Source organism: Apiospora hydei, assembly GCF_038363865.1.
Source record: "Apiospora hydei strain CBS 114990 chromosome Unknown utg000005l_segment0_segment0, whole genome shotgun sequence".
In the NCBI taxonomy this organism is placed as follows: domain Eukaryota; kingdom Fungi; phylum Ascomycota; class Sordariomycetes; order Amphisphaeriales; family Apiosporaceae; genus Apiospora; species Apiospora hydei.
Genome location: NW_027117364.1, coordinates 3,126,702 through 3,142,016, shown reverse-complemented (window position 1 = coordinate 3,142,016; position 15,315 = coordinate 3,126,702). Strand labels below are relative to the sequence as shown.

At 54.4% G+C, this 15,315-nt stretch overlaps 6 protein-coding genes across 6 annotated transcripts; 4 read left to right on the top strand and 2 right to left on the bottom strand.

Moving 5' to 3' along the window:
- Positions 1-500: 500 nt before the first annotated feature.
- PG997_006423 (uncharacterized protein) lies at positions 501-1,285 on the top strand (the record flags this gene model as incomplete). Its single annotated transcript, XM_066810738.1, has 2 exons — positions 501-575; positions 602-1,285. The coding sequence occupies 2 exons, from the start codon at positions 501-503 to the stop codon at positions 1,283-1,285; spliced, it is 759 nt and encodes a 252-aa protein (XP_066669661.1).
- Positions 1,286-2,609: 1,324 nt separating this feature from the next.
- PG997_006422 (uncharacterized protein) lies at positions 2,610-4,788 on the top strand (the record flags this gene model as incomplete). Its single annotated transcript, XM_066810737.1, has 8 exons — positions 2,610-2,688; positions 2,763-2,982; positions 3,048-3,178; positions 3,252-3,676; positions 3,699-3,948; positions 4,022-4,106; positions 4,192-4,394; positions 4,496-4,788. 8 exons carry the CDS (start codon positions 2,610-2,612, stop codon positions 4,786-4,788), a joined length of 1,686 nt encoding a protein of 561 aa, XP_066669660.1.
- A 573-nt stretch (positions 4,789-5,361) lies between these two features.
- On the bottom strand, positions 5,362-7,063 carry PG997_006421 (uncharacterized protein; the record flags this gene model as incomplete). The annotated part of the gene is given in 4 exon segments (XM_066810736.1): positions 5,362-5,875; positions 5,937-6,169; positions 6,205-6,587; positions 6,604-7,063. 4 exon segments carry the CDS (start codon positions 7,061-7,063, stop codon positions 5,362-5,364), a joined length of 1,590 nt encoding a protein of 529 aa, XP_066669659.1.
- Positions 7,064-8,229: 1,166 nt separating this feature from the next.
- Positions 8,230-9,087, bottom strand: PG997_006420 (uncharacterized protein; the record flags this gene model as incomplete). The annotated part of the gene is made up of 1 exon (XM_066810735.1): positions 8,230-9,087. The coding sequence occupies one exon, from the start codon at positions 9,085-9,087 to the stop codon at positions 8,230-8,232; it is 858 nt and encodes a 285-aa protein (XP_066669658.1).
- Positions 9,088-11,606: 2,519 nt separating this feature from the next.
- PG997_006419 (uncharacterized protein) lies at positions 11,607-12,371 on the top strand (the record flags this gene model as incomplete). Its single annotated transcript, XM_066810734.1, has 3 exons — positions 11,607-11,679; positions 11,746-12,057; positions 12,199-12,371. 3 exons carry the CDS (start codon positions 11,607-11,609, stop codon positions 12,369-12,371), a joined length of 558 nt encoding a protein of 185 aa, XP_066669657.1.
- Positions 12,372-13,674: 1,303 nt separating this feature from the next.
- Positions 13,675-14,899, top strand: PG997_006418 (uncharacterized protein; the record flags this gene model as incomplete). The annotated part of the gene is made up of 3 exons (XM_066810733.1): positions 13,675-14,538; positions 14,565-14,804; positions 14,825-14,899. The coding sequence occupies 3 exons, from the start codon at positions 13,675-13,677 to the stop codon at positions 14,897-14,899; spliced, it is 1,179 nt and encodes a 392-aa protein (XP_066669656.1).
- Positions 14,900-15,315: the final 416 nt, after the last annotated feature.

The following is a 15,315-nucleotide window of genomic DNA, read 5'->3' as shown; positions in this document are numbered from 1 at the left end:
TCGTCTGATGTCAATATGAATCATGTCAATAGGCGGTCGGCATCGCGCAGCATTGCGGCTGCCAGGCCAATCAGGGCGTCGAGAAGTCGTCGGAGGTGAATCAGGATGATCATCATTCACGTGACGCGGTGTACTGTTCCAAAATAGAAGGGGCTTCGGCTAGTCCAGCCATTGGCGAGGGGGCGCCAAGGGGGTCAATCGGGGCGAAGTGGGACGGTATTAGATAGCACTAGACGGCAAGGTGCATACACAGATCCACACCGGTTTGCTGTAAGCGACGTATCAAATGTCTAGCAGACACTGTAAGAAGACTATATATTTCGGCACAGCATCCCGTCTTTGTAGCGTATCTGCTAATGACACAACTAGCGACCGCATTTCGACGACAGTAATCAGATGTCAAGAATAGAGCCTACATAACCAAACCCAACCGAGCCCATTTCATTCACCACACCATTCTATCCGCCAACATAGTCTCTCGATCCCATCCAGTTGCTAAAATGGCCGACACTACTACCACTACGTCATCATCAGACGCGATAGTCTTCTACGACATCGCGTCCGGCCCCCGGTCCGTCCATTCGCACCTAACCCCTGGAAGACCCGGTACGCCCTGAACTTCAAGCGCGCCCACTTTGTCACGCAGTGGGTCGACCTGGCCGACGTCACGTCCACCCGCAAGAGCCTCGGCGCCGAACCGGTGCGCTTCCACCCCAACGGCGAGCACTTTTACACCCTGCCGGCCATCAGAGACCCCAGCGCCAACGACACGGTGGTAGCCGACTCGTTCGACATCGCCGTCTACCTGGACAAGAAGTACCCCGACGCGCCCTCGCTGTTCCGGAACAACGCCTCGTCCGGGATCGGCCTGTACGCCTCCTTCAACGCGCACATGGACACCATCTTCACCCCAGGCGCGGCGCTGGGCTGCGAGGACTTCCCCTTCAACCCGGCGACGGCGGCGCAGTGCCAGGCCGAGTTCTGCCGGCGGATCGGGGCGCAGACGTGGGACGCGCTCTTCGTGCGCGGGGAGGCGCGGACCAAGATGCTGAAGTCGTTCCGGACCTCGCTGGGGGAGGTGGCCAAGTACTTCCGGTTCTCCGAGGGGCCCTTTATCGGGGGCAAGGAGGCCGAATATGCGGATATCATCATTGGCGGCTGGCTGATGATGTATAGTCATACGGTGCCGGAGTGGGAGGAGATGCGGACGTGGCATGGGGGATTTGGGGCAGGCTGCATGATGCGTTGGAGCCGTATCGAGGAACATGGTGATGCCTATAACTGACTACTCATCTCTGCCCCTATTTGATATATTTCTCACTAGAAATCTATTTAAAGGCCATTGGGAACGCTGGCGTGCTTCGTATGCGTTGCATCCCCTTTGCCCCTATCTCATCTATTCTTGGTCAGAATGACGTCAGGTCCCCAATATGCTATCTTACTATGTGTGTCGTGATTTCTTTCTTGGATAAAAATGTCTTGTTACTACGGCCTGGTGGTCACGCGCCGCCGTTGTCTGATGGGTCTGATATTGCCGAGACTCGGACGGGGTTGACTTCCGACCAATCCGTAACACTGAGACCGGTTTCCGGGTGAAAATAGCAACACCGCACCGCACGGTCAAGGCCTCTAGCAACGAGCTAGTCGGATTGGGCAGTTGCATGCGGTCGGACGAAATATGCGTCGACGGTGCTGCGCGGTATTCCGAAGTCAGTACTCGTTTCTATTGGCGGGGAGATCGTGGGCTTGGCCATGTTCATACCGCTCTTAGCACAAAGACCTCATGTCAGCCAACAAGATGGCTATTTAAAACGGGTATTTGAAATGAAATACCGCAATCGGAACAAAGAACCACGTGGGGTAGAAGCGGTGTTTGACAGGCGGACTGAGGTCGGTCAAACAGCCAAGAGAGCGCGCCGAGCGCCGCCGAGATGCGCCAAGGGGTTGCGAACTCGCCCGCCCCATGTCCGCCCAGTCCCGATTAGCCCACGGCGGCGAGATGGAAGCCCTTGGAGAAGGTCTGCCAAGAGGAATAGTTTGGTGTTAGAGTTATTAATTGCCATCGGATGCTGCACACCTTGTCAAGCTCCGCCAGTAGTTAGTTTCTTGTCATCAAAATAGAGTTATACTGAAGTCACCCAAGCCGGGGCTGAGACCGCAAACATCAGACGAAACTATTGGCTGACGTGCTCTTTGGTAAGCGGAGATCTATCCTGATTCGTGACCGAGTCCTTTATTTGGGCTTGAAGCACCAAGACGCTAGTCATGGATGGGAACAACTCTAGACATCCCCAGAGTATTATTAGCATACGAAGGGCCTATATCTGGGAATTTGAAAACAATTTATATCACTCCACGCTTCGCCACTGTCTGTTGTAACATCCGCAGTTGCAAAAACCGCTCGACAAGAAACCATGCCTGATGTCTGATGTGTGATGTGTACTAATGTTTAATCAAGACGAGAGAACATCCGTCATATAAAGACGTCCTCTGCCGCCCCAAACACTCACCACTGCGAGCCTACCCTGGAACAGAAACAGAAAATCAATCTAAACAACAGACACCACTTGGCGCTCGAGCAAGCCTCTGATCGCCAGTTTACGGCAAACATGATTCTAACTCAATACACCTACATCTACGTTATCGGCACCTGCTTTGCGTTGCTAGACGCCTATAACAACGGTGCAAGTATGTGATCAGCCTACCATCCTAGCGATACATGGTATATATCTACAGTTAGGTGAACTGACACAGAGATACAGACGACGTGGCCAACGCCTGGGCGACCAGCGTCTCCTCGAGATCCATCACCTACCGACAGGCGATCGTCTTCGCCTTCATCTTCGAAGTCCTCGGCGCCGTGACCGTCGGGGCGCGGACGGCCGACACCATCAAGAATGGCATCATCCCGGCGTCTGCGTTCCGGGACGATCCGGGCGTGCAGATGCTAGCTTTCACATGCGCACTTGCCGGTGCCTCTATGTAGGCCACTTTGAAGCCCAATCTCTCTTGGTCACCTACAAAGACTAATAATGCTGGCGTAACAGTTGGGTCATGTGGTGCTCGCGACACTCAGCCCACGTCTCTTCTACGTACTCGCTCGTCTCGGCTGTCGCCGGAGTCGGTGTTGCTGTAGCCGGAGCTAGTCAAGTCCAATGGGGATGGAACGGAGGCAAAGGTTTGTCATGCCACGCCACTGTTCCTCATTAGTTTGAGCTCACCGCCCTTGCTTACACCGTTGATCGCTACAGGTCTCGGCGCCATCTTCGCCGGCCTCGCCATGGCCCCCTTCATCTCCGCCTGCTTCGGCGCCGTCATGTTCGGCCTCATCAAGTTCGTCGTCCACCTGCGCCGCAACCCGGTGCCCTGGGCCGTCTACAGCTCGCCGCTGTGGTTCCTGATCGCGGGCACCATCTGCACCCTGTCCATCGTCTACAAGGGCTCGCCCAACCTCCAGCTCGACAAGAAGCCGCCCGCCTTCATCGCCGCCGTGACCCTCGGCACCGGCTTCGGCGTCTGCCTCCTGTCCGTACTCTTCTTCGTGCCCTACGTGCACGCGCTCGTCATCAAGCGCGACGCCAGCGTGCGGGCCTGGATGTTCGTCCAGGGCCCGCTCCTCTTCAAGCGCGCGGCCGTCGAGCCCTCGGCGCAGGCCGTCGCGCCCAAGTACGCCGTCGTCCAGAGGGCGAGGGTTCCAGCACCAGCAGCAGCAGCTCGTCTCCCCGGTCCTTTCCCTCAACTTCGGCGATGGGGACAGCAGCGAGAAGGCGGCCGTGGAGGTCCACCAGACCCAGCTCACGTACAAGGAGCAGGTCGCCCGGGCCGAGGCCCGGCTCCACGCTCGGCTCCGGGAGGGACGCGGGCCCATGGGGTGGGCGATGCGGTTCCTGCACGAGCACCCCATGGGCGAGGGGCGGATCTACGAGGACGCACAACATGAAGAACTTCGTCATGCGGATCCCGGCCATGATAGTCGTCGCTTTGCTGTACGGCTCGCACTTACGATATCCATGCTGCGCAGGTCGGCATTGGGGTACCCCTGAAGGTCGCCGCATGGACCGCGTCTACGCACACGCGCCCAAGTACCCCGATGAGGTCGAGCATACGTACTCTTTCGTTCAGGTAAGTGATATTACCCGTCCAACTCATGGGTATCGTCGGGGATGTGGCTGATCAACCTCTTCTCACTAGGGTCCTGACTGCTTGCACTGCGTCCTTCGCCCACGGCGCCAACGATGTCGGCAACGCCGTGGGGCCATGGGCCGCCATTTACCAGGCGTGGTCCACCGGTAGCGCTTCGTCTACCAAGGCTCCCGTCGACACCTGGCAGCTCGCCGTCGCCGCGTTGACTATTTCGTTGGGTCTTGCTACTTATGGCTACAACATCATGAAAGGTAAAGGAAACTCCACTGTTCCCCTTCCCCCTTTCTTACCTTTACTATACCATTTCCCTTCGGATCATTTCGACCTGGTACTAAAATAAGGTGCACCAAAGTCATGGGCAACAAGATCACCTACCACTCGCCGAGCCGAGGGTGCTCGATGGAGATGGGCGCCGCCATCACGATCCTTATCTTCTCCCAGTACTCGCTCCCGGTCTCGACGTCCATGTGCATCACCGGCGCCACGGTCGGGGTCGGCCTGATGAACGGCACCACGAAGGCCGTTAACTGGCAGCGGATCGCCCTCCTGATGGTCTCCTGGATCGCGACTATCCCTGTTGCTGGATCCATCGCGGGTGTTATTATGGGGGTGGTCTTGAACGCACCCCACTTTCCTTCGACTTGAAGGCGTTCTTGATTTTATCCATCTACATCACTGTTTCTCAAGTAGTATCCAGTGATTAAAACACCCAGAGTAACCATAAGAATTGCTTGAGACAAACATATTATTGTGCTATAAAATCAATATTCTTTTGAAAAGGAAAAAAGGTCAGGGTAGGAAAAAGAAGACAAAATATTTGATAACACTACACAATAAAAAAAACCCTCGATATTCTCCGATGTGCTGCTTATTATAGATGGCATCCCAGCACCTGCTACGTCGCCTTCAGACCAATCAGCATGATTTTACCGAGGTCTCAACATAAATTACTGTCCCTGTTTGTAACGTAGTCCAGGGTCTATCTAGTCTGGCTGAGCGTACAATGTTGTATATGCATATGTACCTAAGCTATATCCCTGTCAGCCGGACAGCCAAAGACCCGGATTGAACCATTGGCAGCTCGTCTGGGCCGCCTGACGCATTATATTGTTGCGAGTTTGGGTGGAAATTCTCCAGTTCCCAGGCGCGATCTAGTATTGCCAAAGGCTGAGACATGTTGACCATGAAATCTCGACCCGATTATCCATAAACCCCTATTTACGACTCCTCGATCTTGAACCCCCTACCACACGTTTCTGAAAGAAACCTTCGGGATCCCAACGCGATGCTACACGCTTCAATTGGGAGAGCCTTTCGTCGCCGTAAGCCTGAATCACCTTCTCGTCGGGCTGCGCGTAGTTGGTGAAGACCCAACGGCATCCCAGGCCCCCGCTCAGTCGCGACCCGGTCGACGTCACGCAGGAAATCGTCGACTGCCCCGAAGGCAGCTGGGTCATCCGCAGCGCTATGCCAGTTGTGGCAGATCTCGACGATCACGAGGGCCCGTCTTCGGGGCGGAGGCCGAAGAAGTTGGCGTCGGCTCTGGTTCCGTGAGCACCACTCTGCCGGGCGCAAGACGCTTCGATCATACAAGCCGGGACGGGGGAGGAACGCGAGAGTGTTCATGTAGCCTGCCCTGTGCCGCGTGGCGCGGATAAGGTCGTACCACATATCGACGATAGTGTTCAGCAGGTCCAAGTCGAGCTTAACGGAGATGGCCTTGTAGGCGTTTCTGAAATCGAGCGTAAGTACAGAGAACTGCAAAAGTCACAAGAGCCAGGCTGGGTACTCACCTAGATCCATCCTTACAGGCAAAGTCGCCCACCTCTTTCGCATACGCGCTGTGCTTCACCTCTCGCGGTGTCGCCGTTCCCGGAATCCGCGACCACGGCGTTACGAGTTCGGATAGGCCATCCTGGCCGGCCGCCCCCGTCGAGGACGACGATACAGCCAGAATCTTGACGGGGACGTATGGAACATGGCTGATGGACCAAATGACGTGGTCAACTACGGGCTCGGCCTGTCCCTCGGCGGGGTGGCAACACATGGGCGGCGGCTCACTTTGACCAGCGCTTCGAGCGTTGACTGCCGCGCTGGGGTCAAGTAGAACATATAGGCGCATCTGAAATGCTTCGGGTGCGGGAAACACTCCATTTCTACCGCGGTGACGATGCCGAAGTTAGTGGACCCGCCGCGCAGGGCATCCCAAAGGTCCTCCGTATCCTCATCGGCCCCGGAACCGTTCTTGCCGTCTTTACCTTCTGAAGAAGGGGCGGTTGCGCACACGACCCGTCCCGAGGCCAAGACAACCTCCCACGCCGTCACCAGATCGGCCCCGAACCCGTGCTGGTACGAGAAGAAAGACACGCCGCCGCCTAGCAGGAACCCCCGACGCCCACCTGCGCCGCGCGCCCGCCCGCCGTCGTGAGCGGCGGGTCGTGCGCCTCGAGCGCCGCGTACACGTCGCGCCAGCGGTGGCCCGCCGCGATGCGCACGCGCGGACTGCCACTACCACTACCGCTCCCTTCAGGATCTCGATGCCCCTGACGCCGCGCGTGTCGATGGTGACGCCGCCCGCGGCCTTGGCGGCGCCGGCGTAGGTCGCGTGGCCGCCGCCGCGGACGGCGAGGGGCATGGACGGCAGCAGGGAGCGCCGGAGCGCCTTGACGAGGGCGGAGACCTCGGCGGTGGACGTGGGGCGCGCGACGGCCGCGGAGCGCACTTCGTTGGCCTGGGCGGTGTGGAAGCCCGTCTCGCTGTCGGCGAACTCGGGCGAGCCGGGGAAGTAGAGCAGGTCATCGGGGCCTCTACTCGATTCGCCCAGCTCTTCAGCCAGGGCTTTCCGTACCGCGTCCGCCCATGATGGTGGCGGGGGCGGCGATGGAGGGTTTATAGGCTGTGGTGTTTTGCTGAAGAACATGTTAGATGAGAGACTCGCATGGAAAGGAATCACGAAGCACTTGATGTCCCGAGACTTCGGTTCATTTATTGATTTCACCCTTGATCTACCAAGCCTAGCCGCGAATATGGCCCTATGGCGTTACCCCTTTCCTAATACGGTTGCTTACTAGTAAAGCTAGTCTAGTAGCGCTGACAAGATATGGTTGCCACCGCGCTTCCGAGCCCTTGGTGCGGTGCGCTAGCTTGACCATACAGTAGCGCCATCCTTGTTCAACTGCTGATTCTAAATTTGGATGGCGATCGGGGCTGAAAAGTGTGCGAGACTAACGTGACAGGCGGATCTAGTCATTTCTGCGGCGATATTTTCAGATTATCTTCTTTTCTAACGTCGATTTTGAGCCAAGTCAGCCCAGCAGCAATGAATTACGAATAACTAAGATATAGGGGTATAAAGCGTTAACTTGACCAGGAGAACTAGAGCTGGAAGTGTTGAGGAGTTCCAGGTCTTATATGTATTCAATTGGTGCGCAGCGTCCCAAGTCCCAATTCTCTACCAATACAGTTACAGTTACACGCGTGCCGCCCATCTTATGATGGGGGCTTGACAGCATACTTAACTGTTTTTGGATGGCCCCTATGGTATAATTACCACGCATATTATGTTCAAGCTGCGTGATGGGGGTTAGGCTTTCTTGAGGTTTGACTCATCTTATTACTGATGTCAAGAAACAAGCGGAAAGCAGTGTTGTCATTATAGCCGAAACGGTATACCATATGATACGATGCTACAAGAATGGGATCCAAGTTCCTGATCGCTGCCCCGATGAAAAGCCATGTGGGAAGCCTGACCACGCAACCAACGTGGTAGTACGGGTTCAATGTTTGTTTCAAATAACCATCGGTCGCTTATCCTGCTTAGGTTTATTCTCTTGTGACTTCCGTTATTTACCTCTTTCTATCCATGCTGGACAGTCCAGCAGAGACAAAAAGATACACAAAATCCAAAATAAGATGTCTTAACACGATATTACCACTAGCTATTGAACTGCAAGTTCCATATAGCCAAAGCAGGATGATGTTTATTATACACAAAATTACTTCATCCCGTAAATTGGCCCACCGAACAAGGAGAAGGAAGAGTACAAGAATAGAAAAAGGGGAAGCTTCCCGTCGGAAGTTATTCACCTAGCTCAAGAGGCGACAACTCCTCACTTTGTATCTCTTCCTCCTAGCCTTTCTTGTTCCAGTCTCTCCTCCTCTAGGTGATTCGTACCCTGACTCGCTGTATCCAGATCCTCCATATCCTCTTCCTCTGTATCCTGTTTCTTTGCATTGCGTTTCTTCGTGCCCGCTGTCTTCGTATTCTGCTTCAGCACCTCGCGTCGGGCTGCTCTCTCTTCTCGGTCGAGCCTTTTGCCTTTTCCGCACTTCTGCGCGGTTCTCGTCATCACTGTCGCCCAAGGAGTCGTCATCCGAGGCCTCCGCGTTGGTCCTACGCCGTTTTGCCTTCGACGCCGCGGTGAGTTGCTTCGAGCTCGAGGGCGGGAACGTGAGGCCGCCTGAGAATTGTTGTTGTCTCGCACTCAAGTTCGGGAAAGTAAGGCCGTCTGAAAATTTGTGAGTATAGGGGGCTGGGTCGGGGACGGTACCCTCGAGCGCGCCATCGTTTGTGGTTTTGTTTGAGACGAGTGCGGACAGGTTTCCATTTGGTGACTGGTTCTTCGTCAGCGCCTCGTTGACCGTCTCTGGATTTGGCGTGATGGTCGGAGGCTGTGGGGGTGGAGGAGCATGGTTTGTGTTATACGCCCATGCCCACGTCTGCATCGGCTGCGCTTGCGGCTGTAGAGTCGGCCACGCCTGTGGTAGGCCCTGGGGCCCGTATATTTGGCCCAGCCACTGCCGGGTTACTTTGTTGTTTTCGCAATGCTTATACCGCATGAAGGCCTCCTCGTTCTCCAAAGCGGTTAGTATCGCCATCTGTTTTGGGGCCAGAGGCCAGTGGGTGTTCATGACCCGCTTCCATCCGACGGAGAGCCAGTGCATCTGGCACCGGATGTGATAGGCTGCTCCCCGGGTGGATGCCCGCCCGGACGGGACTGCTCGACCGCCCGGTTGAAGGCGGCGAGGGTCTCCGTCATCATCCCTCGCGCACCCATCAGTTGATCGATGTTGAACCCTCGGAACCGCTCGAGCACCTTTTCTTGATCTTCCCTGCTCATGCCCAGCTCTTCGGGTGTCACCTTTTCCACGTAATAGTCTGGGAACGCCTTTGACCGGGATGTGGATGCTTTTGACTGGGTTGGGGATGCACCTCCCGGGCCGCATTCCGTTTCAGGTCCTTCAAATGGAAGAGGCTCTTTCGGTTTGGCTTCGTCATTGGTGACCTAAAGGCAGTGGTCGATGCGTCAGATTCGTGCAACAGGTTCGCCTTAGATTCCCGGGCAACTTACGCCATCGATATATGCTTCTTCACCACTGGCAAGAATTGCAATTCGGTGCTCCCTTGAAGCCTCGTCTGGGATGGTAATGTCTCCATCTTCCAATATCTTTTCCAGACGAGGTGCGATAGTTGCTTCCCAGTGAGTTCTGTTCGTTTGTGTCAGTTTTCTCTTTTTCTTCTTATGATGACCCCGAGACCTATGCAAGCACCCGAGACGAGCGCCGAAACATGTTCCAGACTGGGGGAGACGTGGAATAAGTCATGACATACCTAAGAGATCTCATGGGGAAACGCCATCCCCATCTCCACATTTCGGCAGTAATAACACGCCAGCGACCAGGGCGTACTCTGCCCAGAGGTGAGTCCTCATTCTCCGGCAGTAGCATACCTCGAAGGCAGACGCTCCTTGTTAGGTCTGCTTCTGCTTCCTTGCCCCATTGGAGGGATTTTGCCCACGGCCGTATTCGCCATGTCGTGCTGTGGGATGTGGTCAAAGGGATGTTCAGTGGGGAGTAGGATGCTAGGCCTCTAACAGCTAAGCAGTGGCCCTAAGCAACTAGGAAATGAAAGGAAAAAAGGGGGATTATGTGTATTGGCAAATTTTCCACTAGAGGGTTTAACGAACGAGTTGCGGCTGATATAGTATTGCAATTGAGGAAGGAGGCTACGAGAACGAAGACGGTGGGCATGTGGTTGTTTGCGAGATGCGCCATGAAGATCTGGCAGTATCAAAGACTTGCTGTTTCCGGGGGATCGGGCCTAGGGTTCGACGCTTCAATGCATTCATTTGAGACATGGAAAACGTCTGGACAAAGACACTATCCAGGTCTGGCCTGGGGCACCAAAGGCATTCCTACCTCTGTCTGGTGCAACGAAACTGAGACAAAGAACTTACCTAGCTGACAAGAACACGCTTCAATGTAATAATTCAGTTTGTTAATTTACACTGCTCGTTTTGACCATCAGAAGTTGACGGCTATTTCTTTATCCTTTTTGTCGACACAGAGGGTGGAATTGTTGACTGCTCAGGGGCATAACAGAGATATCCCAATCATTAGAAGAAGTTTGATATAGCTGCCTGTAAACGAAAGCCGTACCAATCTCCATGTGCATAGTCGCTGGAAAGCCCGATGACATTCTAATCAAAGGTGCATGCTCAGCTGCGAGCAAGTTTTCTTCTTCAAACGCAGCTTGACTCCTCATTAAGCCCCGACTTAGACAAATATGCACTCATACCGATGGCAAAATAGTTTTGAGCTGCTCGGGGTGATCCCTTGCCAGAAAACATCAGGTCACAATTCTCTTCAAGTTAATGGGTTAGAAAATATCGCTACCTTCCATCTAGCAGATAAGAACATTATGATCTGTAAATACCCCTGATTCCCAACTATTGGGCAACGTGGGAAGCGGGACGTTCCTGGGCCAGATATGGACACCTTTCCACCTCCAACGATAAGAGGTTCTCCCTTTCACGTCCTTTTTAACTGTCCAGTTGAATGACTCGCAGACAACAAACATTGTCCCATCCTCGCTGTAGCCCGGGTCCCGTGGTGCCTCTGCTATGTCCACTTCCTCATGGGAGACGGGGCGTAAAAGAGCACCAAAACTGAAAGGGCAGAGAAACTTACGGCGGATTCGCTCGATTTCCATGTCCACGGGGCTGCGTGGGCTACGGCGCCAGGGCACATTGCGTGAGATCTCATACTTTCGCCAAATGGCCCATAGGCCGTCCTTGGTAATGTTGCCCTGGTGGGTGCCCGTTCTATCAAACGACCGAAAGTTTGCGAAATTCGTCTCCGTAGGCTTGCCTTTGGCAGCGTAAGGCGAGACAGGGAGCCCATCCAAGACCCTTGGCCTTGAGTCGTCGAGTATTGCTCATCAAATAGCCAGTGTTGATGCCACGCCCCATCTGGCTTCTCCAGAATGCCTCTGCGTTAGACCGGCCCGTGGGGTCTCGATCAGGGTCTATCAGCAGACTCCAGATGACGAAGTCATCACCATCTCGGCTGGCTGGGCGATAGCTTAGGAGAGCACCGATGATTGAGAGCCGGATCTTCTGGTCATCCTTCATGGCCTTGGGTCGCCACGTATCATATTCACTTGAAGGTAGCATGTGGTACACATGCCAGATGAAAACAATGATTTCGATGCGGCCATGGTCAATAATATCCATCAGTGTCTCCCGGAAGTCTACTGTTCTGTTGTCTTTGCACAAGAGATGTATGCTCTGCCGGCCTTTCATGGACTCTAGTAATGTCCAGGCCCGAGAATTCCAGTCGGAAAGAATTACGGCAACGACCAGAGACTCTTTGATCTCCATGTTCAACTGCGACACATCGATCTTCATGAGATCTATGTCGCATACAAGAACCACACGACTTTGCCCAAATACGGTGTTGATTTGAGTAATGGCCTCTTTGCGGAGCTGATGATCCGATGGAATACAGGCGGCATCCACCCAATAGGAATCGCATCCCATGTTTTTGGCAACCCGGCAATAACGGGCATGAAGGCATCGATTCAAACCAGTCTCGGGTCTGCCACCTTGGCCATGGAGCCAGACGTGAGAGATTGTGAGTGTTTCTTCTGTGGCAGGGATATAGGTGAGCCTGCTTCCTGCGATATCAAGCTGTACAGCTCTCGGCCCTCTGACTGATCGGTACGAGGCCTCGTTCCATTCCAATTTCGGTTCAGACGCTGACTGCCTATCGCAGCGAAAATCATGCGCGGTTTGACTCTCGACCTCGGACCCGTGAAATCGCAGGCATTTTCTGGGATCGGCACCATCGCAGGAATCTTCCGAGTCCTTAACACACCGAGAAGCCTCCTGTCCCAAGACCATGCTGTAGCGAGCATGGAACAGACAAAAGTCCATACCGAAGGTTAAGGGATGGGTTCGCAGAATATGAAACGTCCAGTTGCACACATTTTTCGCTTTCCCAACCCCTGAAAGCTGCCGTGAGAGCTGACTGAGTTTCATACTGGGCAGCGGGCTGAAGTCTGCTTGATCGAAAGAAATCGAGGATTCAAATCGGACATCCCAGCCGCCTTGAGAGTACAGTTTCGACTGGAACATTACATGGCTCGCAATCTGAACAGTTCTGGCTCGCTGCCAAAAGCTCCATAGGTAGCATCGCACAATAAACCAAGTAGCCTTCGCGTTGGGAGGTTCTGCTGTTATTGGCTTCGCAGATATGAAATCCAGAAGTTTCCCAACAAAATTCAGTGTATTTTGGTGCCCGCGTTCAACTGGGTTCTGGTGTTTTCCGTTGTCCAAGCTTATAACGAGCCTGATGAGATTCCTGTGCGCGGAAGACACTGTTTCCAGGTTGTCCCAATCTCTGCGCTCGTCTCGGAAATATAATTCGCCAACACTGTCAAGCGGCTCGGGAAGCTGTGGGACAGATGCCGGAAGTCTTTGCAAGAAGTTCAAGGCCCTGGTGACAATGTCGCGACGATGCTCGTGATCAGGGCCAAGCCAGAACCTGGATAGGTAGAGTTCATCAAACACCGCATCCATTTCGGCAAAGTGCGCTGCGGGCCGTGATGCAGCTGCATAAAGCCTGTCAGCCAGCGCTGCTATGAGCTGAGTGCGTTCTGCAAGGGTCAAACATTTGAGAACCTGCTTTTGGTTGACTGGGTTGATCTGGGTGCAAAACTTGAAGTGATCGGATAAAATTAGGCTTGTATGTGGCGGACTTCGCGGCTCTGGCTGCAAATCATCGCTGAAGACTCGATCGACGTCCTCGAAGCTACAAAGCAAGCCTGTGGCCATTGTCATCGCGCATAGCCTCTAGACCTAATTCAGAAATGAGGCCTGGGGAGAGCAGCAGAGAGCGAGTTGAAGCCAAAAGGTTTCTGATCGCCCAAGCCTCTAGCGGCCGGGCGCATGCTTCGTATATGTACCAGGTAGGCTTGCTTGTTCCAGCGAACGTGTGCATGTAAGATGGGCAGTGGTCCCCGTGTTTCTGCACAGCCTCCACTCAATTGTTTTGGCAGTGCCGCAGTACCTGCCCAATCATCATGACATATGCTTTTTCCACTTCCATTGCGGCAGATGTCGAAGTCGCACAAATATATAGCAACATGAGCAGCCATCGGGATATATCAGATGTAACCAAGGTTCGAATAATATTACCGTTTTGCCATCTGAAGCCAAGGAAACTGTTTTATCACCACAGCTCGCGACCATGGCGCCCTATCCATCGGAACTTCCTGCCGACAGCGATGGCGACGGCTTTACCTACGGCTCCACTAGACTCACTTCGCTCTTGTTCCCCCTCCCCCCGGTCCCCGTCATCGTCAGCGAGTGGGCTTCACTCCTCCCGCTCGTCTTCCACCTCACCGACAGCTACAGCGCCCATCACATCGTGGGGGATGTGTCATTGCGCGGCAAACTGCGCCTAGGAATACTACCACGCCTGGGGATATTACGAAACCTGGCACGCCTGTTGGAGTGCCCCTTTGAGTTTCTGGACCTGGCGACGACAGGGGCCGTCTCACAGACCGTATATGATGTCAATTGGGGCAGCGTCTTCCCCGCCGCCAACGGCGCCGCTTGCTACCGATTGATTTCGTTCCTTGCAGCCCGGGCGGGGCCGATGAAGCATCTCCCAGACTTTGTTAAACCGTCACCCTGTCCGACAAGCCAGTCGACATCGACCTCCAAATCATCGCTGGAGCCAGACGTAGTACCTTTGTCTTGGCAGAGATGCGAGGCACCCAAGAACCAGTCGCAACCATTTAGAAGATACCAAGTTCTGACCATCACCCATTTCCGCCGGACGTCAGGCCAGCAATCCGATGCCAGATTTCGTCACAGTTCAGTTCTGGCAACTTGGCGCAGCGTGACATATGCAGCTTCTTTAGTCGCCTTGGCTTTCTGTCTCATCGCCATGGGCGGCTACGGGTCAGCAGCGACGCTGCTGCTATCAGTCGTAACGAGTGCACTGGCACACTTCACGCGCGTCAAGGTCGTCCGACCACCAGGCTACATGTCAAGCAACGAAGGGACGAACGGCTGCATGCTGCTCGCGGCGCACCAGAACTCCAACGTCTGGCACCTCTTCTGCGGCGACAGGGGGTCATCGACACGCTTCTCAACAAGCCCATGATCTCCTTCGAGCACAACACGCAGGTCCTGGCCAAATGGCTGTACGTAGCCCACATCGCTCAGGTGCTGTGCATGACTTATGTCGCGTCCCAGAAGGGCTTCGACGGGATATTCCTGCTGAGCATCATGCTGGTCGAGCGCAGTCTAGCGTGGTACTCTGGCGGGGAGAGGTTGGTCAAGAAGTGGCTCAGAGCTAACGGGACCGAGGTTTCGACACATGCCTTTAGGTTCACCGGCCGGACGCCACTGATAGGTACCGTCCAAATGATGAGCGAAACCCCGGCGTCGGCATGGATGGATAGCATTTTGATCCCATGCACCCGCAGAGAGTTGTGGCTGAAACGATTAGAGTGTTTGAGAGCCCACAACCATGACTGCACCAAAGAATCTTGTTTCCCATCAAGCGAAGACGGGGACAAGAAATGGCTGGAGCTAAACATACGTTTAGTTCAGGAGGCGATCAGCTTCGTAAGACCCCATCTATCAGCAGGCTAGCCTGGGATTAATTAACAACATGCTTCTACCCATGACGCTTCAAGGTTCACTTGCAAGAGCAATCATGCTTCTGCCCGTGCTGCTACTGCGAGGCGGATCTTGAACCCATTATCCATCTATGGGACCGTTCAAGTGGCCTTCTCCCAACCAGACCTGTCGCCGACCTGCCTCTCTCATCAAACATTGTACTATATCATCAACCAGGTTGGGAAAGTGAGCCACT